The sequence below is a fragment of the Raphanus sativus genome, chromosome 1 (genome assembly GCF_000801105.2).
Source record: "Raphanus sativus cultivar WK10039 chromosome 1, ASM80110v3, whole genome shotgun sequence".
NCBI lineage: Eukaryota > Viridiplantae > Streptophyta > Magnoliopsida > Brassicales > Brassicaceae > Raphanus > Raphanus sativus.
In genome coordinates, this window is record NC_079511.1 from 11529045 (window position 1) to 11556731 (window position 27687).

At 36.6% G+C, this 27687-nt stretch overlaps 7 protein-coding genes and 4 non-coding genes across 16 annotated transcripts; 9 read left to right on the forward strand and 2 right to left on the reverse strand.

Annotated features, from left to right (window-relative positions):
- Nucleotides 1-3779: 3779 nt before the first annotated feature.
- Nucleotides 3780-7764, forward strand: LOC108812174 (microtubule-associated protein 70-2). 3 transcript variants are annotated; one of them, XM_018584368.2, is made up of 12 exons: nucleotides 3780-3936; nucleotides 4057-4307; nucleotides 4414-4499; nucleotides 5094-5159; nucleotides 5246-5416; nucleotides 5517-5687; nucleotides 5794-5949; nucleotides 6042-6188; nucleotides 6268-6339; nucleotides 6425-6982; nucleotides 7065-7252; nucleotides 7332-7764. In XM_018584368.2, the coding sequence occupies exons 2-12, from the start codon at nucleotides 4064-4066 to the stop codon at nucleotides 7369-7371; spliced, it is 1899 nt and encodes a 632-aa protein (XP_018439870.2). In that variant the 5' UTR covers nucleotides 3780-3936; nucleotides 4057-4063; the 3' UTR covers nucleotides 7372-7764. The 3 variants fall into 3 exon arrangements, with proteins under 3 accessions (XP_018439870.2, XP_018439862.2, XP_018439877.2); XM_018584360.2 differs by having other exon boundaries at nucleotides 3783-3936; nucleotides 4035-4307; XM_018584375.2 differs by having other exon boundaries at nucleotides 3785-3936; nucleotides 4044-4307.
- A 339-nt stretch (nucleotides 7765-8103) lies between these two features.
- Nucleotides 8104-8191, forward strand: LOC130497842 (small nucleolar RNA Z159/U59). The gene has a single exon (XR_008936866.1). It is a non-coding gene; the product is annotated as a small nucleolar RNA Z159/U59 (small nucleolar RNA).
- Nucleotides 8192-8270: 79 nt separating this feature from the next.
- Nucleotides 8271-8358, forward strand: LOC130497837 (small nucleolar RNA Z159/U59). Its single transcript, XR_008936855.1, has one exon. It is a non-coding gene; the product is annotated as a small nucleolar RNA Z159/U59 (small nucleolar RNA).
- Nucleotides 8359-10387: 2029 nt separating this feature from the next.
- LOC130497841 (small nucleolar RNA Z159/U59) lies at nucleotides 10388-10476 on the forward strand. The gene has a single exon (XR_008936865.1). It is a non-coding gene; the product is annotated as a small nucleolar RNA Z159/U59 (small nucleolar RNA).
- Nucleotides 10477-10556: 80 nt separating this feature from the next.
- On the forward strand, nucleotides 10557-10644 carry LOC130497838 (small nucleolar RNA Z159/U59). The gene has a single exon (XR_008936859.1). It is a non-coding gene; the product is annotated as a small nucleolar RNA Z159/U59 (small nucleolar RNA).
- A 586-nt stretch (nucleotides 10645-11230) lies between these two features.
- LOC108850097 (putative AC transposase) lies at nucleotides 11231-15027 on the forward strand. Its single transcript, XM_057004082.1, has 4 exons — nucleotides 11231-11516; nucleotides 12308-13967; nucleotides 14168-14525; nucleotides 14805-15027. Exons 2-4 carry the CDS (start codon nucleotides 12312-12314, stop codon nucleotides 14807-14809), a joined length of 2019 nt encoding a protein of 672 aa, XP_056860062.1. The 5' UTR covers nucleotides 11231-11516; nucleotides 12308-12311; the 3' UTR covers nucleotides 14810-15027.
- Nucleotides 15028-17423: 2396 nt separating this feature from the next.
- LOC108856056 (probable calcium-binding protein CML25) lies at nucleotides 17424-18548 on the forward strand. The gene has a single exon (XM_018629876.2). It carries the CDS (start codon nucleotides 17834-17836, stop codon nucleotides 18395-18397), a length of 564 nt encoding a protein of 187 aa, XP_018485378.1. The 5' UTR covers nucleotides 17424-17833; the 3' UTR covers nucleotides 18398-18548.
- Nucleotides 18549-19372: 824 nt separating this feature from the next.
- Nucleotides 19373-21732, forward strand: LOC108814814 (uncharacterized). 3 transcript variants are annotated; one of them, XM_018587454.2, is made up of 6 exons: nucleotides 19373-19784; nucleotides 19921-20087; nucleotides 20184-20489; nucleotides 20568-20831; nucleotides 20914-21315; nucleotides 21404-21732. In XM_018587454.2, exons 1-5 carry the CDS (start codon nucleotides 19469-19471, stop codon nucleotides 21286-21288), a joined length of 1428 nt encoding a protein of 475 aa, XP_018442956.2. In that variant the 5' UTR covers nucleotides 19373-19468; the 3' UTR covers nucleotides 21289-21315; nucleotides 21404-21732. The 3 variants fall into 3 exon arrangements, with proteins under 3 accessions (XP_018442956.2, XP_056866934.1, XP_018442950.2); XM_057010954.1 differs by having other exon boundaries at nucleotides 21475-21732; XM_018587448.2 differs by having other exon boundaries at nucleotides 20914-21732.
- A 36-nt stretch (nucleotides 21733-21768) lies between these two features.
- Nucleotides 21769-22207, reverse strand: LOC108814832 (uncharacterized). The gene has a single exon (XM_018587465.2). The coding sequence runs from the start codon at nucleotides 22091-22093 to the stop codon at nucleotides 21881-21883; it is 213 nt and encodes a 70-aa protein (XP_018442967.1). The 5' UTR covers nucleotides 22094-22207; the 3' UTR covers nucleotides 21769-21880.
- A 1296-nt stretch (nucleotides 22208-23503) lies between these two features.
- Nucleotides 23504-24556, forward strand: LOC108839908 (uncharacterized). Its single transcript, XM_018612691.2, has one exon. The coding sequence runs from the start codon at nucleotides 23584-23586 to the stop codon at nucleotides 23818-23820; it is 237 nt and encodes a 78-aa protein (XP_018468193.1). The 5' UTR covers nucleotides 23504-23583; the 3' UTR covers nucleotides 23821-24556.
- A 507-nt stretch (nucleotides 24557-25063) lies between these two features.
- Nucleotides 25064-27603, reverse strand: LOC108845305 (uncharacterized). 2 transcript variants are annotated; one of them, XM_057010960.1, is made up of 13 exons: nucleotides 27584-27603; nucleotides 27380-27497; nucleotides 27205-27297; nucleotides 27019-27123; nucleotides 26837-26920; nucleotides 26641-26759; nucleotides 26452-26553; nucleotides 26266-26379; nucleotides 26131-26187; nucleotides 25983-26049; nucleotides 25820-25873; nucleotides 25605-25718; nucleotides 25064-25504 (listed from the first exon to the last, which is right to left on the reverse strand). In XM_057010960.1, exons 1-13 carry the CDS (start codon nucleotides 27601-27603, stop codon nucleotides 25385-25387), a joined length of 1167 nt encoding a protein of 388 aa, XP_056866940.1. In that variant the 3' UTR covers nucleotides 25064-25384. The 2 variants fall into 2 exon arrangements, with proteins under 2 accessions (XP_056866940.1, XP_056866941.1); XM_057010961.1 differs by having other exon boundaries at nucleotides 27019-27098; nucleotides 27201-27297.
- Nucleotides 27604-27687: the final 84 nt, after the last annotated feature.

Below are 27687 nucleotides of genomic sequence, written 5' to 3' on the forward strand. Positions count from 1 at the left end.
GAGATATACCAAAAGAATTAACAAAGTGATCATTTACTTATAGATTAACAAGTTGCCAAGCGATCAGGATTAGATCAGGCAATTTATATTGGCACACACAATGGTCACACGGTTTCTGTCACTATCAAATATCTCAATAGCCAAGCAGAATGCTTTGCAGCTACAAAACCGCTGCATTTAGTTTGAATTTGTTGTCCATTTTAACCACAATTTAAAAATTTCTGATTACTTCTGTTATTTTACATTTTTGCTTTGTTAGAGTATCATTTCAAAGTGCATATGGAAAACACGTTATTATTTAGGACTAGTGAGATTCTTTTGTACGAAAAAATATAAATAGTAAGACTTACAATAAGATTTTCCCCCAAATTTGTTAGAGAATTGTGCTTTTGCAAAATTCTGTTTTAGTTTATACATTTTTTTATAAAATGCATATTCTTCCCTGCATGTGGCATATTTGAATTTATTGTAACATGGAGGGTAAGCAAATCACCGTCCTATATAATTGGAACCCATATTAATATGCTATATCATTTTAAGGAAATAAATTTAAACATTAGTACATATGCGTTGTGAAATGATGATAGGATGGGCATATATTAAGGAGTGGTATTAGGATCAAAGTCTCTACGCTCCACTAGCGTTGTTTGATTCTTCAAGGCATAGCAAAGAAGTGGCACATGGGTGCATACAGCTTTCTTCCCTTGCTTCCTTTTTCTCCTTTTCTCCTTTATTTTATCCTCCCTTTCCTTTCAAATTTAATTGGCAACGTTATAATTTATTTTGGTGACAATACGATTTATTAGATAAGTTAAGAAAGAGCTAGCCGTTCAAGATTGGTGGTATTGCGTTTCTAGACCGATTATATTACCAAAAAAAGGTAAACAATAAGATGCTATGGTTTTATAAAAGTAAGAATCTACAATATCATTGTTATGTGTTTCCTGCAGGTGTGATAAAAACCTGATAATTTTGATGAAGAAATATATTCTAGAGATTAGAATAATGTATTAGTTATAACTGGTCTTTAGCATAGTGGATGAAACATCTGCTTGGGTTCCAAAATCTAAGTGATTAATGTCTTATTATCTTTCAAATTGATTAAGAAGTGTATCTGTAGATCATCTCACTTCAAATTTGAAATTGTTATAGTTGACCCTAGCGTTGGTGGTACCAATTTGGTAACATTGGTTCTAGCTTAGCCCTATTATATCTCAAACACACATATCATAAGATATTCTAGATTGACGTTATGTGATAGTTTTAGTGTAATTTTTGACTCTTAAGTGATGTTACACGTGTTCTAAGGGCATCTGCATTGAAGAATATTGAAAGGGGATCACACATTCTCCAAGAAAAAAAAATAATAAAATAAGTGAATTTGTTGAACATGTGCCGTGAGAAGCTCTTCCCACTGAACCGATCCATGACTGTTATGCGGGCCCCACAACACGTGGTGGCTCGCGATTGGTTGAATTCTTATTATTTTTTTTTTTTTTAAAGAAAAAAATGTCAAACAGAATAAAAAAATAATAAAAAAATACTTTATGAACCCCATATGGGCGGGTTCACTAATGTAGATGGCCTAAGTAGTTGAAATGATATATATTTTCGTACCAATGCATATAATGATTAGCCGTAAAATTCAGAACGAAGGCAATGACTCCCGTTTATGGCTACCCACATAACCTATTATTTACAGATCAAGGCAATGACGTCGCCATTTGTCCGAGAAAACTGTATATTTTCTTGGTACTTTCGTAAAAGTTTTCAAGAAGCGTTATCCGCATGTTATAGTTGAGTTGGTAGCCACAAAACCAACCCTAACAGAATGTAAATACATCAAAAGAAAATAAACAATATTCCCGAGTAGTACTAGACCCAGTGTATTGGTATTTAATATTTTACAGCAATTTTTTAGTCCCTTTGTGTTTGTAGTGGAAGCAAGCATGTGAGCACAGAGCACAAAACTCTAGTTAAATAAAATAAAAATCGTTTAAGTAAGATTGCAGAATTTCCGGCTCAGGAATATCAAATGGTATAAGCTGCTTAATTTATAATTCTTGTCTCAGGCAAATCTTCATTTTACAGAACCTCACTTGTTTGCATTGTAGTTTTATAGAACTATTCACCTACATAACCTGAATTTAACACTACACTAAAATAGCTTCAACAAATTCTGGATCTCTTAAAACTTAAATAGAATTTGAGTCTGTGAAGCAAAGTTATATAGAAACCGAAAAAAGTATGTAGACTCATACAAGACCGGGAAGGTAGCATTTATTTGTATATATTGCATAATTACACATCTATGAAGATGGTGATATAGCTCTTTATTCCAAACTTAAAAGGCTGATATTCTTAGGTGATATCTCTGAGAATATGATTCTAAATATTACTGACAAATAACAGTTACAAGTTCATATACTTTTCTTATCGTCGTGGTCCATTGATTTTTACGAAGCCAACTAACCTTACTTGAGAGAAAAGAGAAGAAGCATTATCCCTCGAAAAAGGAAAAAGGGTAACAAACATATATTTGGGACATCGAACATTTTCCCTCTTTTCATGCGCAAAGCATCTAATCTTCACTAATTACTAATTACACCTTTTTCTTACTAATCATACGATTAAACATTAGTGACCACATCAACATATTTTAATCATCTTTTTTCAAAAATAATATTAAACATGATTTTGACTATCTCCCTTATTCTCTCTCCGTTCCATATAATAAGTAGATTAACGAAAATTTGTTTGTTTCAAAATATAAATAATTTTCATTATTCTACATAATTTTTATTTTTATCAGATAAAACACGATGAATCAAATAATATAGACTTATTTATGATTGGTTTAATTATACATAATTTATACATGAATGCTATTTTCAAAATAAATAATTATTTTTTAAAATTTTCTGCATTCTAACTAAAACTATTTACATATAAAAATAGAGGGAATATTTTATTACGTTTATATGTTTTTAGTTTACCTTATATTTTATTAGTTCCTTAAATTGTACTATGTTTCATACAATGTTCGTTGTTTCACAATATAAAATATTTTAAACTATGTGACCAATTTTATTTTAAAATGTTTTGATTATTAATTAAATTATTTTAGTTAATTTTTAATATATTTATAAAATGTGTGTTTAGTTAATTTATTTTAGTTAAAAGATCATACATTTAAAAAAAATAGAGAATAGTATAAATTAGATATGTCTCGCCCTATACCTTATAAATTGATTCTAAAATTTGGTCGATACAGGAAATAAAAAAATCTGAGTGATGTTCTCTTTTCTTCAAATTATCTTTTGACAAAAGAGTATAAACCAAAACATAAATTTTAAAAGAGAACTTATGGATATGATAGTCTTAATGAAACATAAAAAGAAAATTAATAATTTGAACAATAAAAAACTGCCATTAAACTCCTTCGAGACAAATCTTAAAATAAATTAAAAAGGAAAAGTTGGATACCGTCGTCAACATAATAATAACCAAACTTAAACTTTCTTCTACAAAATTTTAATTTATTCATATTTTACAATCAACTTTTGTATTAGCTTTTCTTTTAATATAATTAAACACAAAATTAATGTCTTTTGAGATCCATTTCACTGTAAACTACTATAGAGAAAAACAGTAGAAAACATAGTACTAAAATAGAATTTTGTAAACATAGTTTATTAAATTACTTCTGAAAAGTAAAGCATGTTCGACGAACTCAGTGTTTAGGAAAGAGATGATGAGATTAATTAATACTCTAATCTTTCCCCTCATCCTCCTCTCGCTGTCTTGTCAAATCTATTAGAGAGAGAGAGAGAAACAACTGTAACAGCATTTAAATCTCACATTCTCATCTCTCTCACTAGAAAAAAAAAGAAAGAAAGAAGACGAAACAGTTCTCTATCTCTCTCTAGCCTCTAGGTTAGCATCATTCTCTCCTCGTGTGAGAGCAGAGAACTCTCTCTATCTCTGCATTATTCAACTCACTTCTGCTTTTGGACTGTATCATTCTCTAATAGGTCTTATAGCATTTTGGATCAGATCGGAGATGTCGGATGTTTCCGGCGACGGAGATGTATCGGCGAATGCAACTGAACCGGCTTCGGCTTCGTATCCGTCACTGACAGTGTCGGCGTCGTACAAAGAGAGCGGAGGGGGAGGAAAAAGCTCGGCGAAGAGAAGGCCAATAAGGCCGAGCTTCGACGCAGCGACCGACAATGAGTTCATAACTCAGCTACATGGCTCGGATCCAGTGAAAGTGGAGCTTAATCGACTCGAGAACGAAGTTAGAGGTTTTGGAAAATAATAAAAACAATGCTTTTTGCTTCTTCGATCTATGTATGCTTGTTTGGTGTTTTTTTTTGCTTGATTTAGTTTTTTTTTTGTTTCTTGATGCAGACAAAGATCGAGAGTTAGGGGAAGCACACGCTGAGATCAAAGCGCTTAGGTTGTCTGAGAGACAGCGAGAGAAAGCTGTTGAAGAGGTTTCTTCTTCTTCTTTTTCTGTTTAGCAATTCTTTAAAAGGATGTTCTTGTCTGATTCCTTTTTTCTTTTTTTTTTTGTATTGTGTTTGTTTGAGATTTAGCAAATTCTTTTTAAGGAATTTCTTGTCTGATTTGTTTTGTTGTTTTTTCTTGTCTGATCTTTTTTTTTTATGTTGTGTTTGTTTGAGATTTAGCAATTCTTTAAAGAAAGTTCAATCATTTTCTTGATTTCTCTTTGGTAGAATCTTTTTTTTTTTTGGATTCAGTTAATTAATAATGGTTGTTGCTACATTTCACAGTTGAGTTTAGATCTTCCATTCACCAAAAAAAGTCTTTTAAGTTTCTAACATGATTGTGACAAAAAAAAAGTTTCTAACATGAAATGGTTCAGTTGCATTTATCCCAAGTGCATTCAGGATCTTACTGCCACCACTTAGTTTTTTCCGAACAATTATTACATCATGTGTTTGTACTTGTCCTTTATGTTTTAAAATGTCAGAAAGACTGGACCTGTTATTTGTACATTCTCTTTCTTGGTTCCAAGTAGTGAGTTTTCATTATCTCGTGGGTTGACTTTTCCCTCTCTGTGTTAGCTTACTGAGGAGCTTGCTAAGCTCGATGAGAAGCTCAAGTTGACCGAATCCATTCTCCAAACTAAAGTATTGGCTTTATAATCCTTCCTTAGCTTTTGATTATGTTATACCTTTCAAATACTAAAGTACACATTATAAAAACCGTGTTGCAGAATTTAGAAATCAAGAAAATCAATGAGGAGAAGAAAGCATCAATGGCTGCTCAGTTTGCTGCTGAAGCCACCTTAAGAAGAGTCCATGCTGCACAAAAAGATGATGACATGCCTCCTATTGAAGCCATCCTTGCTCCATTAGAAGCTGAGCTTAAGCTTGCACGATCAGAGGTATAAGTTTAATTGCCTGCTCTTCTCTACCTTCACATAAGAATATTGAAAAATTTAATGAAGTCACTGGATCAACTGCTTTGTGTTTTTTCTGAAATAGATTGGGAAGCTTCAAGAAGACAACAGGGCTTTGGACCGTCTGACTAAATCAAAAGAAGCAGCCTTGCTTGATGCTGAGAGGACCATTGAAGGTGCCCTGGCTAAAGCAGCCATGGTTGATGATCTTCAAAATAAAAATCAGGAGTTGATGAAACAAATAGAGATCTGTCAGGTGTTCTGTAGCTCTATTATCTAATTCTTTTGTTTTTTTTTACCCTAAACCTCACGTGTCTGTTTGCCAACAACGATCTGATTAATTTTTATCTTTTATGTTTCAGGAAGAAAACAAAATTCTAGACAAGATGCACAGGCAGAAAGTTGCTGAAGTTGAGAAGCTCACTCAGACAGTACGAGAGCTGGAAGAGGCTGTTCTTGCAGGTGGTGCTGCTGCAAATGCCGTCAGGGATTACCAGCGCAAATTCCAAGAGATGAATGTAAACTATCTATACACACAAAATATAAAGCAATAAAAAGTTGTCTCTTGTCTATTGATGTTAAGAGATTCTGTTCTTTACTTGTCTTTCAGGAAGAGAAGAAAACACTTGACAGGGAGCTTGCAAGGGCGAAGGTTACAGCAAACAGAGTTGCAACGGTGGTAGCAAACGAGTGGAAAGATGGTAATGATAAAGTGATGCCTGTGAAGCAATGGCTTGAAGAAAGAAGGTTTCTACAGGTGTTTAATTTAATCCCCTTCTCCTAGATTATATGCAAATTAACATTCTCTCATCTCTTTGATTCTCTACTCTCTGCAGGGCGAAATGCAGCAGCTTCGTGATAAGCTTGCCATAACAGATCGAGCTGCTAAATCCGAAGCTCAGTTAAAAGTAAGTAAGGAGATCTTATGCATTAGTCGCAGCCTCTCTCATTTGAACAAGAAGTAAAAAACATTTGTTTGGTGCAAATTACCAGGAGAAGTTTCAACTACGGCTTAAAGTACTTGAGGAGACACTTAGAGGAACATCAAGCAGCAGCAGCAGGAGCACATCAGAGACAACAAGAAGCATGAGTAACGGACCATCTCGCAGGCAGTCGCTTGGTGGATCAGACAACTTCCAGAGGCTTCCATCAAACGGTTCTTTTTCGAAGAAAGCTCCAGTCTCTCAGATGAGACATTCCTTGTCTATAAACTCAACTTCTGTGCTGAAGAATGCTAAAGGAACATCAAAGTCATTTGATGGAGGAACAAGATCTTTGGACAGGGGGAAGGCACTCTTAAACGGACCTGGGAATTATTCTTTCAACAAGGCTTCTTCTTCTGATGATGCTGCTAAGGAGCCAGAGTTAGCTAATGGGTGGAAAGAAACAACTTCCGAGGAGGAGAAGCCGCCACAAGGTGAAAAGCCTGCAGCAACTGAGGATAGCGTCCCAGGTGTTCTGTATGATCTGCTGCAGAAAGAAGTTGTTTCTTTGAGGAAAGCATCTCATGAAAAAGACCAAAGCCTCAAAGACAAGGATGATGCCATCGAGGTATGGTTTCTCTACTGTTTAGTGTTGTTTTAAAGGAAGTGATTATTATGATTAATTTTTTTGAGGTTTGTTTTGTTTGTAGATGCTAGCGAAGAAAGTGGAAACATTAACAAAGGCAATGGAGGTTGAAGCGAAAAAGATGAGGAGAGAAGTGTCTGCAATGGAGAAAGAAGTTGCTGCTATGCGTGTGGAGAAAGATCAGGACAACAGAGCCAAAAGGTTTTCAAATAGCAAGAGCTCTTCCAACACTGCTCAGATTCTTGCTGCAAGGTCTCTAGTTTTAACTTATTGTATATATCTTATTGTTTTGATTGATCAAACTGAATATGGTGTATTTGGATATGTGCAGAGCTGCTGGACGAAGCGGATTAACCAAGAGTAGCCAGTGAGATGAGAGAATCCTTATAGGCTCTTGTTATTTTAACTTGTTTTATACTTTGTATTTGCCATATAACTTAGCATGCTTATGATCCTATTGTCACACCTATAAAAAAAGAGAAGAGTTACAAAGGTTTTGTGACGGTAGATGGGAAGAAGAAAAGCCTGAGGGAGGAGAGAAATGTTGACATTTTGGATAACATGTTCGTCTCCTTTTCGGAAGTTTAGTTTGTGTTTGGGTGTGTATAGGTTTAGAGAGAGCCTTTGTATTATTGGCTTGAGTTTGTGCAACTCTGATTCCTTATTTGTTTGTACTCTACTTTCTGTACTTGTGTGTGATTATTCGTTCGTTTGTATGTTTCGGTTTGCTGATATAAATGGTTTTATATAAATGCCTTCATTAATATGCTTTGCTCCCTTTTTAATTTAATCACAGTCCACAAGTTTTGAGAAAAACAAATAATTAATAGCACAACAAATACAATAACGGGCTCAATAATAAAAAGCCCATTATAGACCGAGGTGACCCATAGATTGAGCTAGGGTTTTACTCATAAGTTCTGCCTCCCTCATTCTAGTGGCATATAAATACAGTAGTCATGAGGTTGTAACCTAACACAATTCATCGCCTTCGTTACTGTTTTTCAACTTCTTCTTCCAGTTTTATTCTTTATTGAATTCTGGTTTTGTCTTTCTACTATGCAATTTTTTTTTTGCGTTTTGATAAATGTGTAGAAGTAGTTACCTCCCGATGATGATCAAAACATAACTTTCGTTCTTCCGAGATTTTATCATGCGGAGAATTTATGGAGACCTGAACTGAGTGGAGGCTTCTCTTTTCCAAAACTGTTCTTCTATTTTTCTAAATTGTTTTCTGAAAGTTAAGATTTTAAAAAATATTTGAATGGAATACTCTGATGATGTCAAAACTATCAACTTTCGTTCTCCTGAGATTTCAATGTGCTGAAAAATAATTGGAGACCTGAACTGAAAGAGTTTCTCAACAAACAAAGTTTTAATTTTTGTTCTCGTGATTGTTCACTAGTTTTAAAATTAAAAAAATTGCAGCATCAAACAAGTTTGGAACGTATTGATATTTCCATATTTCGTAACGAGAAATTGCTGGTTCGGTTAAGAAATATCATAGATCTTGTAGGCTTGTAAATCATATTTACTGTCTTGGTTGTCTAGAAAACAACAACTAGTTAATCAGATTCAAATTGGTAATATGACAATCTCAAAATAATTTATTAGTACTTACTACTTCGTACACTAAAATAACTAAATACGGTGGATCAAAAATGGAAATCTATGATATACAAGCCCGTACTTACTACTTCGTCCCTTCCCGTTCACTCTATATGCTAGCCTGGTTAAAGTGGCAGAACATATTGAGCCAGACACTTGACAGGCCAATACTCTTCATAACCAACATAATAATACATTGCTCTCTGTTAAAAACGGGCAAGTTAAAACTGTGGTTCTTACATTAATCTTGGACTTCGCCGAAGCTGATAGTATTATAGTAGTAATAAATTTCGAGACATGTTACGATTTCTCCCCATGGCTTAGGACAAAAAAACTGATGATGTCCAGGACATTTGTAAATCCTGTTTAACACCTGATAAGTCCATCGATCTACCATGAGCGTCTAATGATTTTGTGGGTAAGCTGCCATTGGCTGTCGTGTTGGGAGAAGCTTTGGTCAACCTGCTTGCCTGGTCCCTAGATAAACATCTTCTTCAGCTGTGGATGTTCTTCCAACAGATTTACCTGACTTTTCATCATCTTTTCTAATATTTTGCTTTGTTGATTTGTTCATTGATGCAGCCGGTGATGAAGGTTTTAACTGCCAACCAAAAAAGTACATGATTATAGAGTTGAAGCAAAAAATCTTCATGACCTGTTGATTAACTTAAATATTTGAGCGAGCTAAAAAAAAGGGGGAGGAGGATAAGCTGGGGTGAAGAGAAGAATATAGATCATATCATATTACACTATCTTGAGAATCAATTAACCTTCGCTTTCACTCATAAACCCATAAACCAGAGCCAACGGGAAGGGACGCGTTACACACAGACCATATGCCTACACGGTGGTCCCAAATACAACACTAAACCCAAAATATAGTCCTTTAGAAATGGAGCTGTAAATAAAGTAAAATGTGTCTAAGTTTCCTACATATTTTGAGTCACAACTTTGGGGTTCATAAGTAAAGTAAGGGTTGCTAACTTAAACAAATAAAAGAGTTATGAACACATTGATACGTCGGCTTCGGAATCCCTGGCAAAGCTGGTTCAAAAACCTCCCAAGTCTTCCCATTTCGTATTCAGTGCAGCAGCAGATAATTGGTTGTAGCGTTTTACATATCAGCACATCAATGTGTTTGACTGTAAAAGAAACAAAAAATGTGGTTGACTGTGTTAAAATAGGATGTTCGAAGAGAGTGGAGCATATATACAAACATAGCACAGTACACAGATCAGAATCTGCCATGCTAAATGTGCAACGAGGGAAAATACAACGCTGCAGGAAATTCCATATTGATCTTCAAAGTATCAGGACATGAGCTAAGCCATTTATCCTTTTCACGTGAAAGTCTTCTACGGACAGATGCAACATGTTCGTCATGCCTTTTCAGTTCATCGGTTAGACGATCAAGAGATTCTTGAATCCTTTCCTTCTTTTTTTTTCTCTTCGTAATTGCTGAGCTAGAATTATCAAAGAGTATATATGATAATTCAAACAATAACTACTAAACAATGAACACAATATTCAAACTTTCAACTATAAAAAGCCCATTATAGACCGAGGTGACCCAAAGATTTAGCTAGGGTTTACTCACAAGTTTTGCCTCCCTCAGTCTAGTGGCATATAAATACAGTAGTCATGAGGTCGTAACCTAACACCATTCTTCACCTTCGTTGCTTTTTTCAACTTCTTCTTCTAGTTTCTTCTTTATTGAATTCAGTTTGTATATTTCTACTATGCTTTTTTTTTTGTTTTGATAAATGTGTAGAAGTAGTTGCCTCCGATGATGATCAAAACATAACTTTCGTTCTTCCGAGATTTTATATTATGCGGAGAATTTATGGAGACCTGAACTGAGTGGAGGCATCTCTTTTCCAAAACTCTTCTTCTATTTTTCTAAATTGTTTTCTGAAAATTAAGTTTTTAAAAATATATTTGAATGGAATACTCTGATGATGTCAAAACTATTAACTTTCGTTCTCCTGAGATTTCATTGTGCTGAAAAATAATTGGAGACCTGAACTGAAAGAGTTTCTCAACAAAACAAAGTTTTGTTTTCTGTTCTCGTGATTGTTTACTAGTTTTAAAATTTTAAAGTTGCAGGATTTAAACAAGTTTTGACCGTATTGGTGTTTGTATTTTTTGTAACGAGAATTTGCTGGTGCGATTAAGAAATAGGCTTAGGTTAATCATATTTATTGTCTTGGTTTGCCTAGAAAACAATCATGTGTAAATCAAAACGTGTTTGGACACATGAATTGAAATTAATTCAATAGTCTACAATCTCGAAAGGATTTATTTACACTAAAATAACTGAATACGGTGGAACAAACACTTTTATTCACTCTAGTCACTAGGCATACTGGTAGAGCCGTCAAATGGTCGGGCCGACCATGGGCAAACCATGGGTAAATTGTTGTGGACGGTCCATCATCAGGCCCAAATATTACACGGTCCGATTGGGCCTACAACCGATATGTCCATGGGCGATATGGTCTAGGACCAATTGGACATTGGGCAAGCCCAAATTACTAAAATTCTAGGTTTTTTTTGAATTTGGGGGAAAATAAAAAATCAATTCATCTCTCGAGTCTCTCATCTCTCCTCTCTCCTCTCTCGACTCTTCTTCTTCTTTCTCCTTCAATGGCATCATTGACTGATCTGGGTTTGTGGGTTCACTCGAAAATCAATTCTTAGTGTCATCACCCTCCACGGCGAATCTCCGGTCACCACCCTCCACGGCGAAGCTCCGGTCATCTTTGTTGCATCAGACAAAGCTCGCTCTCATCACCCTCCACCTTTGTTAAATCAAACCAAGCTCTCCGGCGATCTCTCTCACTCTCAGGCTCCATCTCCGGCGACCTCTCTCACTCTTAGTCTCCATCTCCGGCGACCTCTCTCTCAAGTAAGAGTCGGCTCCATCTCCGTAACGTGATTAAACTCCGTAACAAACTTAGTTTGTGGGTTTGTTGATTGATCTGGCTCCATCTTAATATTGTGGGTTTGTTGATTGATCAGTCTCCGTAACAAGCTTAGTTTTAACAAGTTCATATAAGAGTCTTTGTGATTGATTCATGGTTCTATGCTTTGTGATTGATTCATCTAGGTAAAGAGTCTTTGGTGTGTTGGGTCATTAGGATTAGCTTCTAGTATAAGGATTATGCTCATAAGAAGGGTTCATCAAGGCTCTTATGTTCTCTGACAGTTTGCTTTCTATGATATCTCGTTCGTTTTGGTTTGTGGGGTGTGGGATATGAGTTTAATGGTCGACATATAATGGTTTGCGAAGCAAACTTTGCTGTTTTTTTTTTTAATTTATTTTGTATCATAGTCTTTGGGACTCGTGTGTATTGTATTTGAAGCTTGTTCATTGTATTTGAAGCTTGACCACCATTGTTATTTGCTTATTATATAGTTTTTGGTTACAATGCATCTCAGTTTCTAGATAGCTTTTGTTCTAGCTAGTCATTTGATTCATAGATAGCTTTGTAAATCATAATGCTTGTGCTGTGCGTTGTTTAGTGTATTGATGTTGATGAATATACAACGATTCATAAATCACCACAATCCAGTTTCAAGAAGTTATCTTATTGGTTATCTTTATAGAATGTGTACCAGACGTTTCTCAAAGGAACTCATAGACTGTTTGCATATCTCTGTTACTTAAGTTTATATGCATTTGTCTATTTGTTACAGGACAATGAGCTTTGATACTCCAAATCTGAACCTGATTGAAGATACTCCAAACTTTTATGATGATGAAGACATGGAACATGAAGACATGGAAGATGAAGATACTGATGGGGATCAGGATCAGGAGGTCCATGAAGATACTTCAATGCCTCAAGAAAGCGGTTCTTCAGAGATCAGGAGGTCCAGTGGTAGCAGTTCAAGTAGACGTCGTGCTAAGTGCTGGAAGAACTTCACACCAGGAGAGAAGCATTCTGATGGCATGACTGATGTTACATGCAACTACTGTCAGAAGCATTATCGCCTGAATCTGCGTCGAAATGGTACTAATACCATGAATCGTCATATAAAGACTTGCTCCAAAACTCCCGGAAGTACTCCTAGAAGTGGTTATAAGAAGCTGGACATGGAAGTGTTCCGAGAGATGATTGCTGTGGCTCTAATTCAGCACAATCTTCCTTACTCTTTTGTAGAGTATGAGAAAATAAGAGAAGCCTTCACCTATGTTAATCCTTCCATAGAGTTTTGGAGTCGCAATACAGCAGCGTCAGATGTCTACAAGATTTATGAGAGGGAGAAACAGAAGCTTAAGGCAGTCTTGGCTAAAATCCCTGGTAGAGTTTGCTTAACCACAGATTTGTGGAGAGCCATAACAGTAGAAGGCTACATGTGCTTGACAGTACACTACGTGGATGTAGATTGGGTTTTGAAGACGAAGATCATATCTTTCTGTGCTTTTCCGCCTCCACACACGGGTGTTGCCATAGCTCTTAAGCTGACTGAGCTGTTAAGAGAGTGGGGCTTAGAGAAGAAGGTATTTTCTCTGACAGTGGATAATGCATCTGCCAATGATAATATGCAAGGCATTTTGAAGAGGAAGCTACAAAAGGATTTGGTGTGTAGTGGGGAATTTTTTCATGTGAGGTGCTCAGCGCATATTCTGAACTTGATCGTGCAAGATGGTTTAGCTGTTATCAGTGGAGCTTTAGATAAGATTAGGGAAACCGTTAAGTTTTTGAAAGGATCTGAGTCTAGAGAAATTACGTTTCAGAACTGTATTGAAACAGTTGGAGTCCCAGCTGAAGTGGCTAAAGCGGGTCTGATTTTAGATGTCACAACTCGCTGGAACTCCACATACTTCATGCTCGATAGGGCTATTGATTTTAAGGAGGCCTTGAGAAACCTTAAAGAAGTTGATAGAAGCTACAAGAGCTTTCCATCTGAGCTAGAGTGGGACAGATCAGAACGGATTTGCAAGCTATTGGAACCATTTGCTGAAGTCACAAAGCTCATCTCTGGTTCATCTTACCCGACAGCAAACTTATACTTCATGCAAGTGTGGTCGATTAAGTGTTGGTTGAGACGTCATGAAGATTCAGAGGATCGAGTCATTCGTGAAATGGTGGAGGCTATGAAAGAGAAATTTAACAAATATTGGGAAGAGTTCAGTGATATATTAGCAATTGCAGCAGTTCTTGATCCTCGGCTTAAGTTTGCTTTTCTAGAGTATTGTTACAATATTCTAGATCCAGAAACTTGCAAATTGAACTTGGTGTATATTCGTGGCAAGCTGGTCAAGCTGTTTGGAGAATATAAGAAAGACACAGGCGCCACTACTAGTGCATCTACTTCACATGCTCCTCGACACATCCCTTCAGGATATGGTGTAAGTTTCTTGACTCTTAGAAATGCTTGGAAGTTAAGACTTGTAGACTCGTTGTTTCAGATTTCTATACTCGTAGACATGCTTAAACCTGGTTGCATTTTTAGGACTCGTAGACTTGTAACCTTAAGACAGTTGTTTCAGCTTGAAAGTTGTTTCAGATTTCTTATTAAGTTCGTTTGTTGGTTTGTTGTTGTTTACAGGGCTTTTATGCTTACTTCTCTCAAAAGACTGGTGGTAGTGGGAAATCACCATTAGACATATACTTGGATGAGCCAGTGGTTGATATGGAAAGCTTTTCAAGTTTGGATGCTATATCATATTGGAAAGATAATGCAGGCCGCTTCAAAGAGCTGTCTTCAATGGCCTGCGATGTGCTGAGCATCCCTCTCACAACGGTGGCATCGGAATCATCCTTTAGCATCGGCAGCCGAGTCCTCAACAAGTACCGAAGCTGTCTCCTACCCACAAACGTTCAAGCTCTTATCTGTGCAAGAAACTGGTTCCGTGGATTTCAAGAGATAGGAGATCATGAGATTGAGCTCAGCTCTGAGCAAAGAGGTATGTACCGTTTATGACTTTGATATGTTATTGATGACTTGATGACTTGATGTTGTCTAACAGAAAAGAGTTATTGGAACTTGATGACTTGATGTCTTGATGTCTTGTGTTTATGACTTTGATATGAATCGTTATGTGCAATGAACTTGATGTCTATGTCTTGTTAAATGACTTGAATTGTTATATGACTTGATGACTTGATGTACTGAATCGTTATATGACTTGATGGCTTGTTATAAAACTTGATATCTTGTGCTGTTTGTGCTGTTTGTAATGCAGGATGATCAAGGATTCAAGGTTGCTGTGAAGCTGTTTGGCTCCACTTGCAAAATAATGAAGATTGAAACTTTTAAACTCATTGGTTTGGCATGAACGTTTACTCATTGCTTTCTATTGTTTACTCATTTTTTTCATTGTTTCAAACTTTTAAACTCACTAGTTTCATTGTTTCATACTCATTGTTCTCATTTTACAGATTTTATAAAATTTAAATAAGTACAAACAAATAATTACAGATTTTATAAATTTAAATAAGTATAAATAAATAAATTACAACTTTTATGAGAGTTTATATATTTAAATGAGTACAAATAAATAAACATATAAATGAAATTGAATACAAATAAAAATATATTGGGTACCCATGGGCTTGACCATTGGTCTTGGTCTTTATTGGTCTTGGACACTTTTTGGACCATTGTCCATATTGGACCACCCATTATTGCCCATATCTCAAATGGTCCATTTGGTCAAGCCCATTTGGCCCATGGACAGACCATTTGACAGCTCTACATACTGGTTCAAGTAGCAGAACATATTGAGCCAGACACTAGATAGGCCAATACTCTTCATAACCACTCTATAATACATTCGTTCCTTGTTAAAAACGGGCAAGTCAAAACTGCTGTTCTTGTCTTTAACTCAAGACTCTCAAGACATTAATCTTGGATTTCGCCGAAGCTGGTAGTATTGTATAGTATTAATAAAATTCGAGACATGTTACACTTGGGACAAAATAATTGATGATGTCCAGGATTTACAAATGGACGGTCTAGCTCACAAGACATTAAAAGAGTTACAATTGACAGAAATGAGTTGGAGCAGACAAGATTTTATATCAAACAAATGTATGGTCCTTTCTGAGTGTTGTGCATATATAGATGAGTTTGGAACTCTCTGAATCAAAATTCTGATTTTCCAAGACACTTCTTAAAGGAGTAAAAAGAAAACTTCATAAAACACATCCAAGGATCTGCGAATTGTCATCGTATACATCCGAATCATCAAGAGTCCACTACTACCGGTCTCTCCGCTTCCGTTCAGCTCTCTGCCTACTGTCATCTTCGCACTCACGATCATACATTCTGTACCAAAGGTTAAGGAAATGCTAGTAAACTCTGAAGAAGATACCATCCGTGATGTATCATATAAGGGATTGTTTCATGCTAATTAGTTGGTAACGAGGTTTTCTCTCTCATTTTTAAAGGATACGGGTCAGGATCACGATGAGCCATCTTGCTAGAAGCTTCTTTACCAAGATATCTGATGTTGAATCATACTACTAGTACTGCTCTTTCGCTCTCTGCCTTCGTAACAAGATGGTTCCATACCCATTGATAAAGATGACTGATGTGGCATTGGAGAGTCAAGGACTCTCGAACAGCAGGACAATGGCCAGAACAAGATGAAACAAGACAAACCGTTCTTGCGTCCTCGTCAGTATCACACTGATGCTGAGCTTGATCAAATAAGAAGAGATGGGATTTGTTGTAAATGTAAAGGGAAGTATTACAAGGGTCATCCGTGTACAAGTAATGGAGGAAAATACGGTCGAACTGTTGGAAGCAGTGGCAGATTCAGAACATGGTCCCTCAACAGAGTGTATGGCATTGTCATCTAATGCTTTCATGGAAGCACACCGGTAATTAACGATGGATGGCGTTGGTTTGATCAAATAAAAAAGAGAACCGATCTGGTGTGTTCTAACAATTGTTGGTTAGCAAGTGTGAACATTGATCAATTGTTTTATTTAAGTAAATCATGTCTGACTATATTACTTAGGCTAATGGCATTAGTTATAAATTTTCTAGCAATGAAAGGATCTTCAAATAACTTGAGTGAGAAGAACTGTGAGCTTGACATATCATCAAAAAATAACAATGTATAGTTTACAAAATAAATATTATTTTAACGTTTACTAGATTTTGACCCGCGCTTTCAAAGCGCGGGTTTATGTTTGGTGAAAATTTTATATAATCACATTTATATAATCCGTCTTGTATATGCATTTATATAATCCGTCTCATATATGTGTTTTATATCCGGGTTTATGTTCGGTTAAAACTATATTGTACATGTATTTTTAAGTTTTTAGTTTTGAATTAGATATTTTAAATATAAATCAATATAACAGTTTTATAGTTTTGATCGGTGTTTTGAAACCCGACTCGGACCTGCGGTTGAACGAATTACCGGTTTGTAACCCGGTATTTTTAATATTGTGATTTTTTCTAATGATAAGATAAATTTGGTGATCATAAGTTGGAAATTTTTTTAAAATATATTTATAGTTTTCAAAATCGTTCTAAATGATAATGATTGTTGTCAAAATTAATAATTTTAGAATTAGAAACTGGTGGTTAATAATAGTATCAAACATGGAAATAATCGATGCAGTATCAAACAAAAAAATAATCGCAGGCCGAAATTAAATTAGGAAACCAGTGATTAATGACAAACCAAAAAATAATTAAGAAGAAACTGGCGCAGAATGTCCAGAATACCCTTAATGAATACAAAAGAAAGGTTCTTCGATAAGGGTAAAAAGAGTAAAAATCCAAAACATGCTTGTACTTTAATAGTATAGATGTATTAATAAGCAACTGATAATATTAATTTTGCCTGTCTTTTTACCTTTGTTAACAAAAAAAATTTCTCTATATATTGATGGTCCATGTTGACTTTGGGATTATGATAAATAATCTACTAACCATCATCGCCCACTTGTTAAACATCTAGAAGCGGGTTAAGAGAATTGGAAGAGGCATGAAGCTCCCTGTTGCCAACATGCCTCCAACTCTATATGATTGTTACATTCCCTAAATACCAATTTATCCAAATACATGTATTCGCTATATAAACCATTCTAATAATAACAACTAAAATCAACTTGAGATTTATTATTCCTGAATTAGTTGCGAGAATCCGAGATTAGCTAGCGATCCAGAGATTCATTCATTGGCTTCCTCGAGAATCACCACAAATACAGATACATCTCTCTTTCCTCACACAAACGAGATTCTGAAACCATGTTCAACAAGAAAAACCAATCCAATGGTTCGGGCGGTGGCGGCTCGGTATCCCGAACCGGAGCAGACTCACCGTACCTCCAAAAAGCACGCTCAGGTAAAACCGAGATCCGAGAACTCGAAGCGGTTTTCAAAAAATTCGACGTGAACGGAGACGGCAAGATCTCGTCCAAGGAGCTCGGCGCGATCATGGCGAGCCTAGGCAACGAGGTACCGGAGGAGGTGCTGGAGAAGGCGATCACGGAGATAGATCGGAAAGGAGACGGTTACATAAACTTCGAGGAGTTCGTGGAGCTGAACACGAAAGGGATGGATCAGGACGACGTGCTGGAGAATCTGAAGGACGCGTTCTCCGTCTACGATATCGACGGGAACGGGGCGATATCGGCGGAGGAGCTGCACGAGGTTCTGAGGAGCTTGGGGGATGAGTGCTCGATCGGGGAGTGTAGGAAGATGATTGGTGGTGTGGATAAGGATGGAGATGGGACGATTGATTTCGAGGAGTTTAAGATTATGATGACCATGGGGATGAGACGTGATAATGTCATGAGTGGTGGCGGTTAGAGGTAGAGTGTTTCACGGCGGGGGGTGATGTTTGTGTTCGTCTTCTAATTCTTCCTCGTTTTCTCGTTTTGTTCATCCATTGTTTATTATTCCATCATTGTTTCAATTTTTTTTGTTCTTGCCCTCCAAGCTAACGTGATTTTTGAAAACTTATTCAACTCTTTTTTGTTTCAGTTCTGCCTAGAATTGAATAATTTGAATGCATATAGAGTGAAAAGCTATGTGAATATTTTCATCTTTAAATATTTTAAAAGAATTTGTGTAACATAAAATAATAAATTATCTGTAATTTTCATTTCTAAAACTATACAAAATACAAATTTAATGTTAGTTTGAAGTTTTGAGTCCAAACACTAATATTTGTGGATTGTATGGTTTATTTGGAAAGTTAAGAATGACAAAAGTTTCAAATGTAAAAGTTTGTATTGAGCATGGCATGATGATGCAAACTAAAGTACTGAAAACATGAGTTCGCTGAAGAAGGGATGACATGTATACTTCGTTGATGGTTCTTGACATCAAGACACTCTCGTCAATGGTATCAAATGGTATAGGGGTTGGATGGCTCACATTGACATTGTATGCTAAATGCCTGTAATCAGCGACGTCGATTGCCATCCGTATACATGCAGAACCTAAAAGCGCTTTTTTTGGACAATACAATGTAAGCTCTAATTAAGATTCCAACACTTAAGCATACGAGACAGATTGTGGAGATATGATCAAGATGTTATATACCATTCGAAAGAATAAAGAATGGTATAATTCCTCAACTGAATTCAAGATTTTGCCCATGGACTGCTATCTTTCGTTGACCAAAACCACTAAATTTCATTGTAGCGAATTATTTCAATGTAGTTTTTCACAAGTTTGTGATGTAAAAGTAGTTTTGAGCCCAAGAAAAGAAAAAAAAAACAGTTATCAACTTTAAGCGAAGCCCATTCGAGATATTTTGAGCTAGCCGTATTACCCGACCCGAATAGAAACTAAACCCGGTCCTTTCGCCTTGTTCCGGATCTATCTTCATCCCTCTCTCGACTCGAGCAACACTGAACTGCGACGTTGCAAGTCATGGCCACGTCGAAACTAGCAATAACTTCTCTAGCAGCTCACATTCGTCCATTCACATGCTCAGCCGCTTCTCAACCATCGCGTCTGGCTCCTCATCCGCCGGACCTCGTCCGTTGGATCAAAAGAGAGGGCGGCTTCGTTCACCACGCCGTCAAGCTATCTCAGGACACTCCATTCGGCATCGGTCTCATCTCCACCGAGCAAATCCCTCAAGGCACCGACCTCATCTCCCTCCCTCCTCACGTTCCCTTACGCTTCGAATCAGATGAAACGACACCGTCTCCTCTCCTCGCCGCTCTATCCCGTCGAGTTCCCGGTAAAGCGTTCATACCTCGCTCCTTGCTCAATGTTGATTACTGTTGAGGGAACAAATCAATTGATTATTATTTCAGTTATCTTGAATCTTGAAGTTTAGCTCATAGAATCATGTTATTGGATGATTGATTTGGCAGAGGAGTTGTGGGCAATGAAACTGGGATTGAGACTACTGCAAGAAAGAGCCAACGCTGATTCTTTCTGGTGGCCTTACATAAGCAACCTCCCTGAGACTTACACCGTTCCCATATTCTTTCCCGGAGAAGACATCAAGAACTTGCAGTACGCACCTCTTCTCCACCAGGTTAGATAAGACTTTGATCGAGATGAGTGTGAGTATCATTCTCAACCGTTTTCAGTTAGATGATGGAAGATTTTTGTTGTGTTCTTTTGGGAGTAGGTTAATAAAAGATGCCGTTTTCTTCTTGATTTTGAGCGAGAGATCAGACAGACTCTTGAAGGTGTTAAGGCTAGTAGTGATCATCCTTTTAGCGGCCAAGATGTGAATGCATCCGCACTCGGTTGGACCATGTCGGCTGTTTCCACTAGAGCGTTTCGTTTGCATGGTGATAGAAAGGTTCGAGGTGGGTCTTCTGATCATGTTCCCATGATGCTTCCTCTGATAGATATGTGCAACCACAGCTTCTCGCCGAATGTCAAGATCATTCAAGAACAGAACGGTTCTGACTCGAACACCCTTGTTAAGGTTCTGTGTCTTAGATCTATCTCTGTTTCTTTTAAGTGTTTTTATTTTATTTATCTCACTCTTTCTTTGTGAAATCAGGTCGTTGCAGAGACTGAAGTGAAAGAAAACGATCCGTTGCTACTCAATTATGGTTGCCTTAGCAACGATTTTTTCCTTTTGGACTACGGATTTGTGGTTGAATCAAACCCATACGACACCATTGAGCTTAAATACGATGAAGGGCTCTTGGACGCTGCAAGCTTGGCGGCTGGTGTTGCTTCCCCGAAATTCTCTTCACCAGCTCCATGGCAACATCAGTTGCTTTCTCAGATGAATCTGGCCGGAAAAATGCCAAACCTCAAGGTATCCACATTGTTTATCTCTCTATAATTCGATAGCCGAAACAGTCCTTATCTCTCTAATTCTTATCATCTTATTCTGATAGGTAACGATAGGAGGTCAAGAGACAGTAGAGGGACGATTATTGGCAGCTATAAGAATACTGCTTTCCGGTGAATTGGTGGAAGTAGAGAAGCATGGCTTAGAAACGCTCAAATCTTTATCCTCCATAGCCCCTCTTGGAATTGCCAACGAGATTGCTGCTTTCCGCACTGTTGTAGCTCTTTGTGTGATTGCACTGAGCCACTTTCCGACAAAGATGATGGAAGACGAGGCTATACTGAAACAAGGTGTTTCAGAGACAGCAGAACTGAGTATCAAGTACCGAATCCAGAAGAAATCAATGATCATAGATGTCATGAAAGACCTCACACGAAGGGTTAAGTTACTATCAGCTCAGGAGACACCAAGTGCTTCATAAATCATAATGATGAATAAGCATCATCTTGTAAGTTCTCCAGACTTTGCTTGTTTCAAAACTTCAGTTTCCAAAAAAAATAATCTGTTCAAGATTGTTCACTTTTGGAAAAATATAGAGATCGAGCGTTTTCTATGATGCTTTCCAAACTGTAATGGTTTTTTGTGTGCTTGCAAACGCTGTACTGAGTCGATTGGAAGACGAGGCTATACTGTAACGGTGTTTCAGACACAGCAGAACTGAGTATCAAGTACCGAATCCAGAAAAAAACAGTGTTCTCTGGTGTCATCAAAGACCTCAGAAGAAGGGTTAAGCTACTATCATAATGCTTCATAGTAATGATAAGTTTTATCTACTCTTGCTTGTTTAAAAACCTCTAATTTCCATGATGAGTCTGGTTAAGCTTTGTCCACTTTTGGAAACATATAACTATCTGAGCCTTCTCTATGAGTTAGTTGTGTTTATCCCCTCAAAGATTAGAAGAGAAGCAAATCATGTAACTCATGACATTAACTAAAAATATTTACATTGAACACAAAAGAGGAAGCCTAAAATACACAGAAAATAACCTATCTCCATCTCTCTTTCTTTGTTATCAATTCCCAACGGTGATGGGTCTGTTGTCTCTCTGCCCTAACCCAAGGGGAGAACGGGAACGTCGTCGACCTGTGATATGGCGTAGCACCCTCAGCATCTCCGGCTGATGAATCTTCTCAAACTCTTTCTTGATCTTCACTACTTGGCTATGTACAGGAAGAACACAATCACGACCTTCATTTCCATGATTGACCTTCTTCTTGTTCTCCATCACAAATCGGCTGTGAAGCCAGAAGACTTCTGTTTGTATGTTTCTTATGATGTTTGGGGTTTTACTTTCACGCGGGAGGCGTGTTTATAATAATAACAATCTTTAACAAAGGTGGACACGAGTTGTTGATGAAGTAGTAGGGAAGTTAGGTTGGTGGGCAACGCCAAATTAGTCTCTTACACATATCTCTCTCTTTGTGTGTTAGATAGTATATGATAGTTTAAAAAATTTGTAATAATCTAAAAGAAAGAAAGAAGAGCCGTATCATTCATTCTTCCTTGTAAACAGCATGAAAAAGGAGGTTGGTGTTGGGTGAGTTTTGTTTACGTGTTTCAACAGAGACATGACACTTGTGATTTAGTGATGAATCATCACTGATGATTACTGGTACGTCTTTCCAACTACCGTTTTCTTTCCTTAAACCGAAAACCAAGACTCTTCATGAGTTTGACGTTTTTTTTTGGTGAGGTTCCAATGTTTAAAAGCTAAGCAAATTGATTCGATTTGAAAAGTTGAAAGAGACATGGAACTACTTGTTAGCAATTGCTTTAGGAAAAATGATCAATTCCACCGTTGATTTGTCACTTCCATTGTTTTCATACATAAACGTTTAGATCAAATTTAAAATACCACGAATCAATGTAAATTTTAAAATATGTACACAAAGTATAAAAATGTGGCCAAGTCCTTCGAGAATGGTTTATTTAACTTCGGATGCTGATGTGTCTGACATTTGATTTCATTTCTTTTCTAAAAACACGTGTCCAAACAACAGTCGTTTTAACGGTGATGGTCGGGTGGTGCATTTGTATCCAAGAAATTAGTCCTACTCCGGATTAGTAGGGCTTCAGCATAGTTCAAATATAAAGAAACAATTAGTACAAGCGATTATAAGTTGGACCCGGCCCTGTCACAAACGTTACATATTTTTGACCAAGCAACAACCACAAATCACTCTATAGGACAACAAGAACCACGTTTTCTTATGTTTCTCCACTCAAAATTGCGCATTATGAAGGCATCTAATTGGATCAAACTGTTGACGAATAACCAAACAGTAACCACCATTTACAGAGTTATGGCATTGGCATATATACCTTTGAACATTAGAAACTGTTGGCCCACACCTCAAGGATGTGCTCTATGTTGTAAAATGTCATCGAATCATTAATCTTGCTTGTTCTTGAAGCTATTCTCTCATACCTAAATCGTATAAGATCCTCATCTACGAGAGTAATTTATACCAAATCTTTAGATATGTGCATTAACATATTAAAACCGGCTATATTCCAAAGCCCTCAAGAATATTATTTTGAGAAAAGATAATGAAAAAGGGAATCCGATTCATCCCCATCGTTTCACGTTGACTTCAAGCACCATATTTCATTTCCTATATAAAGACACATCCAATAGTTTTCAAATGTATCTCTAACAAAACCATACTCAGAACAAGTAAAAGAAACTAAAAGTGTTTATACTTTGAAGAAAACATGGTACTTGAAAACTCCTCTAATCACAAATCTCATCATCACCGCAACTCGATGAAACAGTTCCGAGTTTCCTATGCAGCTGAAGAACCAAAACAGGTCTCGGGGTGTGTGGATATGAGGAGGACAAAGAGCGAGAAGGTGAGTAGGAGAAAGGCTATAAAAGAAGAGAATGTTGACAAGGAAGCAGAGGCATTCATCAGGTTTGAGCATAGTAAGTGGTTGACTGAGAGCAGCTAGCTAGTCCATTAACTATGAGTAAGAAACAATAAGGACATACCATATCATATATAGATTGTATTAAATGATCTTTGAATATTAATAAGGACGGGTCATAGTTTGTATTAGAAAACATAACAAAATCAGATAAAGGGATATTAGTGTTAAACAAAATACTTCTACTACCACGGAATGGATCTGCAAAGAGGACAAGTCTTTTGGTTATTACTTATTACCAGACCAGTTGTTAAGACAAGTTCTGTGGAAGAAATGCTTGCAAGAAACCAATTCACTCACTTCTTCTTGCTCTTTAAACCCACAAAGACACACACACACACAACACTCTGCACTTTTCTCTTCTTCTTCTCCTCCGAGATCACACAATCTTTTTTGTTTGTTGCAAAAGTGATCTGATAATCATCTTTCAACGATTTCACAGAATCTGATTAAAGATATATCTATATTAGATTATCTATAAATATTGTATGTAGATGTTGAGAAGAAGCACTTAAAAATCTCTTATCTACAAAAAGGAGGTAAGGTCCTAGTGTAATGTTAGTTGAATTGGTTGGGGTTTGAACTTGTGACGATTAAAATATTCCTTCTCTGCCTCTTCCACTCTCCTCTCGAACATTGCCCATTCCATATAGCATCTATCCCTCACTTACATGAACAACAACCACACAAGTTTTAAAAACATATAGACACATTACTTGATTTGTATACCTTTTTATACCATCCAACCATTTGTTCAACTTCATGTTATGTTTTCACTATCATGTACAAGTGGAATTTTTAACAAAACTTTATAAACACATTACATATAAAAATGCTGCAATGACTAAGTTCATGATCATATGCGAGTATGGCTGCTAATCAAATACTTATGACTCGACATATCAATCGTATAAGCCACTAAGCCAGTGCACACTAAGATTTGAACAAAAAGGATTTTATTGATCACAGTTGGAGTGATAACACTCCGCTTCTCACCAAGCAAGATTAAACTCCTTTCAGTAAAACATTACAACAAGAAACGAAACATGTTCAAGCTTTCAAACTTCATCATGGTATATACAACATAGCTATAAAGCATTTAAAATGCAATAAATAAATATGCAAGGTATATCAGATTTATGCATATACAGGAAGTTCCATCTAAAACGTAACCACAAGAATTATTGAAATCTGATATTTGTATTAGAAAACATAACAAAATCAGAAGTTATTATAGTGTTAAACAAGATACTTCCACTGCTAGAGAATGGACTGCAAAGAGGACAAGTCGTGTGGTTATTGCTAAACAAGTTGTCAAGACATGTTCCGTGGAAGAAATGCTTGCAAGAAACCAATTCACTCACACTTCTTTCTTGCTCTTTAAACCCACCAAGACACACAAACACAACATGATTTGATAATCCTCGACATTCTTTTTTTTTGTTTGCAAAAGTGATTGAATCCTCTTTCAACGATGTAACAGAATCTTATTAAAGGTATATCTATATTAGATTATCTATAAAGATTGTATGTAAATGTTGAGAAGAAGCACTTAAAATCTCACAGCTACAAAAAAAAGGGTAAGGTCCTAGTGCAATGTAGTTGAGTTGGATGGGGTTTGAACTTGTAACGATTTAAAATATTCCTTCTCTGCCTCATCCACTCTCCTCTCGAACATTTTCCATTCCATATGACATCTATCCCTCACCTACATAACAACAACCACACAAGTTTTAAAAACATATAGACACATCTAGTTACTTGCTTGTCTGGTTCTTGAAAAGAAGGCAAGACCAAGCTTCTCTTACCCCTTGCCATGGCGATTTCCCATCTTCTTCCTTTCCCTGACTGCCAAGGGAAGGTATAAATTGATGAACGATCCACTGAGTGTCTACTATTCCTATCTTCTCATAAGCAGGCTCCTTCATTTTCACATATAAATAATATTGAAGCCTCTTTGTTAGTCGAATAACCAAAAAAACATTTCTATAACGCTAAAAAGAACATGTAATGTTTTGTGTACCTGAACACATCTTCTGAGTGCAAAGTCAAGACCCCAACCATGAACCAAATCATTCTGTTATTGGGGTTCATAATAAGGTGTAAGCAAGAGTTAGAGAAAAACAGCTAAATATAGAACAAGAAGAAGAACATAAGAAAACAGGGGGTAATAGAGTAAGTGTAACTTGAATCATATGCCACACACAGCGCCACGCATCTCTTGAGAATACAGGAGCCATTATCTCCACAAATCTGTTGTGTTATAAAAAGACTCAAAGTTATATATGAGAAGATGTGAACATATAGTTTGATAAAGAGAGTTTTTTAACATACGCAGCACATGGAGGCCGAGGAGGATTAGAGCACCATTCGAGTTTCTCATCTGTTTCCCTGATAAGATTCAAAGCCATATATATATTTTTTTAAAATTAATGTAACCAGATGAAATTGTATATGAGTCATACATACTTATGGACTTCAACATGCTCTCTTTTTTTAGTGATTTGCCATGTACACCCTTTCTCTGGGTCCAAACCAGGCTGTGAAATCTCAAGGCCATGCTTCTTGACCATGTGTACGTATCTGCGACAAAAAAACTCGATATTATTAATTAAGATAAAATGAAATGGAAGTGAGTGTAAGAAAAAAACTTACTCTTCTGCGTCAAAGTGATCGACTCCAAGATCTTCATCCCACATGAATATATAATCGTATCGCGCTACAATGTCAGGGTGCAAGAATCTCTTTGCATACCACCTTTATATTCATAATATATATGAGAGTCAATAACCTCATATAACTAGGGGAAAAGGATAGACAGGTATAAAGCATTACTATTGATACCATTTTGTCTGCTTCTTAACACTAATGTGTATAACATTCTTCGACCACTCAAACTCATCATCCCACTCACTTGTTCTCCCATCGTAATGAAACAGAACAATGGTAAAGTTGTCTGAAAACTGTTTTCAATTGGGAAGACAAAACATAAATGAGTTTTACTATTAAAATAAAAACAGAAAAAAGGGTATGAAGCAACCTTCTTAACACATGCATCTATATTGTGTCTTTGTTTATAGCCCACAGTAAATGTTACTAGATATCTCGGTTTCTTCTTCAAATCCTGAGGAAACAGAGAGAAGAAAATAAAAAGCTTGCGTCACTGATCTCACATGAGAAATGTGAACTCCAAGAATGAGATTGTGTGTTTGAGAAACAAACCTCTTCAGGGTTTCCCCATAACCTTCGCATGTATAAGTCTGATTCGGATGCAATAATACCCGGTGGCAATCTCTCGGCGCCTTTAGGATTTGAAGGAACCCATATCTGAGCAAAATGTGAATCACATTTTTCTTGAAACATGCAAACAAATGTATAAAATTCCTATAACAATAACAAAAAACATACCTTTAAGATATCAATGGCATGTACAAGTGCTGCAATATCTGAATGTCCATTTGAGATAGCAAAGGAACGAAGAAGGTTTCTTGGTAGATTCGCCTACACATCACAAAATGGTAACATATGAATAAAAAAATCTAAGAAGATATCAAAGAAAAGATTAAAGAGAAAGAAGACTAACCTTAGTGATCCATAAAGATGGAAATGATAGACCAAGGAGAATGCCAAAAGCTGTAGCAAACAAAGCAGTTGCAAGAAGCTTCATGCCATTATCTTCTGATCTTCTACTATGAGTTGGACTGTACCAACAACAATTATAAGCTGGCCTAAAGCTTTCTATCTACAAAGAGAAGAAGAAAAGAAACTAAATAAAGAGGTTTTCTACCTGCGTGACAAGATTCCCATAGTTATGTATTTTAATTACAACTTTTGATTCTAAGCTCCAAATGTCACCAACACCATTACTCCTATTATAAACAAAACTGCAGT

Excerpts from the sequence above, each read along its gene's own strand:
- LOC108814814 (XM_018587448.2), top strand. The coding sequence starts at position 19,469 with ATGGCCACGTCGAAACTAGCAATAACTTCTCTAGCAGCTCACATTCGT. Across the intron at positions 19,785-19,920 it reads TCTATCCCGTCGAGTTCCCG|AGGAGTTGTGGGCAATGAAA; the intron begins GTAAAGCGTTCA and ends TTGATTTGGCAG. Across the intron at positions 20,490-20,567 it reads ACTCGAACACCCTTGTTAAG|GTCGTTGCAGAGACTGAAGT; the intron begins GTTCTGTGTCTT and ends TTGTGAAATCAG.
- LOC108845305 (XM_057010960.1), bottom strand. The coding sequence starts at position 27,603 with ATGGGAATCTTGTCACGCAG. Across the intron at positions 26,921-27,018 it reads TATGGGGAAACCCTGAAGAG|GATTTGAAGAAGAAACCGAG; the intron begins GTTTGTTTCTCA and ends CTGTTTCCTCAG. Across the intron at positions 26,380-26,451 it reads GATCACTTTGACGCAGAAGA|ATACGTACACATGGTCAAGA; the intron begins GTAAGTTTTTTT and ends TTTTTGTCGCAG.
- LOC108812174 (XM_018584368.2), top strand. The coding sequence starts at position 4,064 with ATGTCGGATGTTTCCGGCGACGGAGATGTATCGGCGAATGCAACTGAA. Across the intron at positions 5,950-6,041 it reads GCAAATTCCAAGAGATGAAT|GAAGAGAAGAAAACACTTGA; the intron begins GTAAACTATCTA and ends CTTGTCTTTCAG. Across the intron at positions 6,189-6,267 it reads AAGAAAGAAGGTTTCTACAG|GGCGAAATGCAGCAGCTTCG; the intron begins GTGTTTAATTTA and ends TACTCTCTGCAG.
- LOC108856056 (XM_018629876.2), top strand. The coding sequence starts at position 17,834 with ATGTTCAACAAGAAAAACCAATCCAATGGTTCGGGCGGTGGCGGCTCG.
- LOC108839908 (XM_018612691.2), top strand. The coding sequence starts at position 23,584 with ATGGTACTTGAAAACTCCTCTAATCACAAATCTCATCATCACCGCAAC.
- LOC108850097 (XM_057004082.1), top strand. The coding sequence starts at position 12,312 with ATGAGCTTTGATACTCCAAATCTGAACCTGATTGAAGATACTCCAAAC. Across the intron at positions 13,968-14,167 it reads ACATCCCTTCAGGATATGGT|GGCTTTTATGCTTACTTCTC; the intron begins GTAAGTTTCTTG and ends TGTTGTTTACAG.
- LOC108814832 (XM_018587465.2), bottom strand. The coding sequence starts at position 22,093 with ATGGAGAACAAGAAGAAGGTCAATCATGGAAATGAAGGTCGTGATTGT.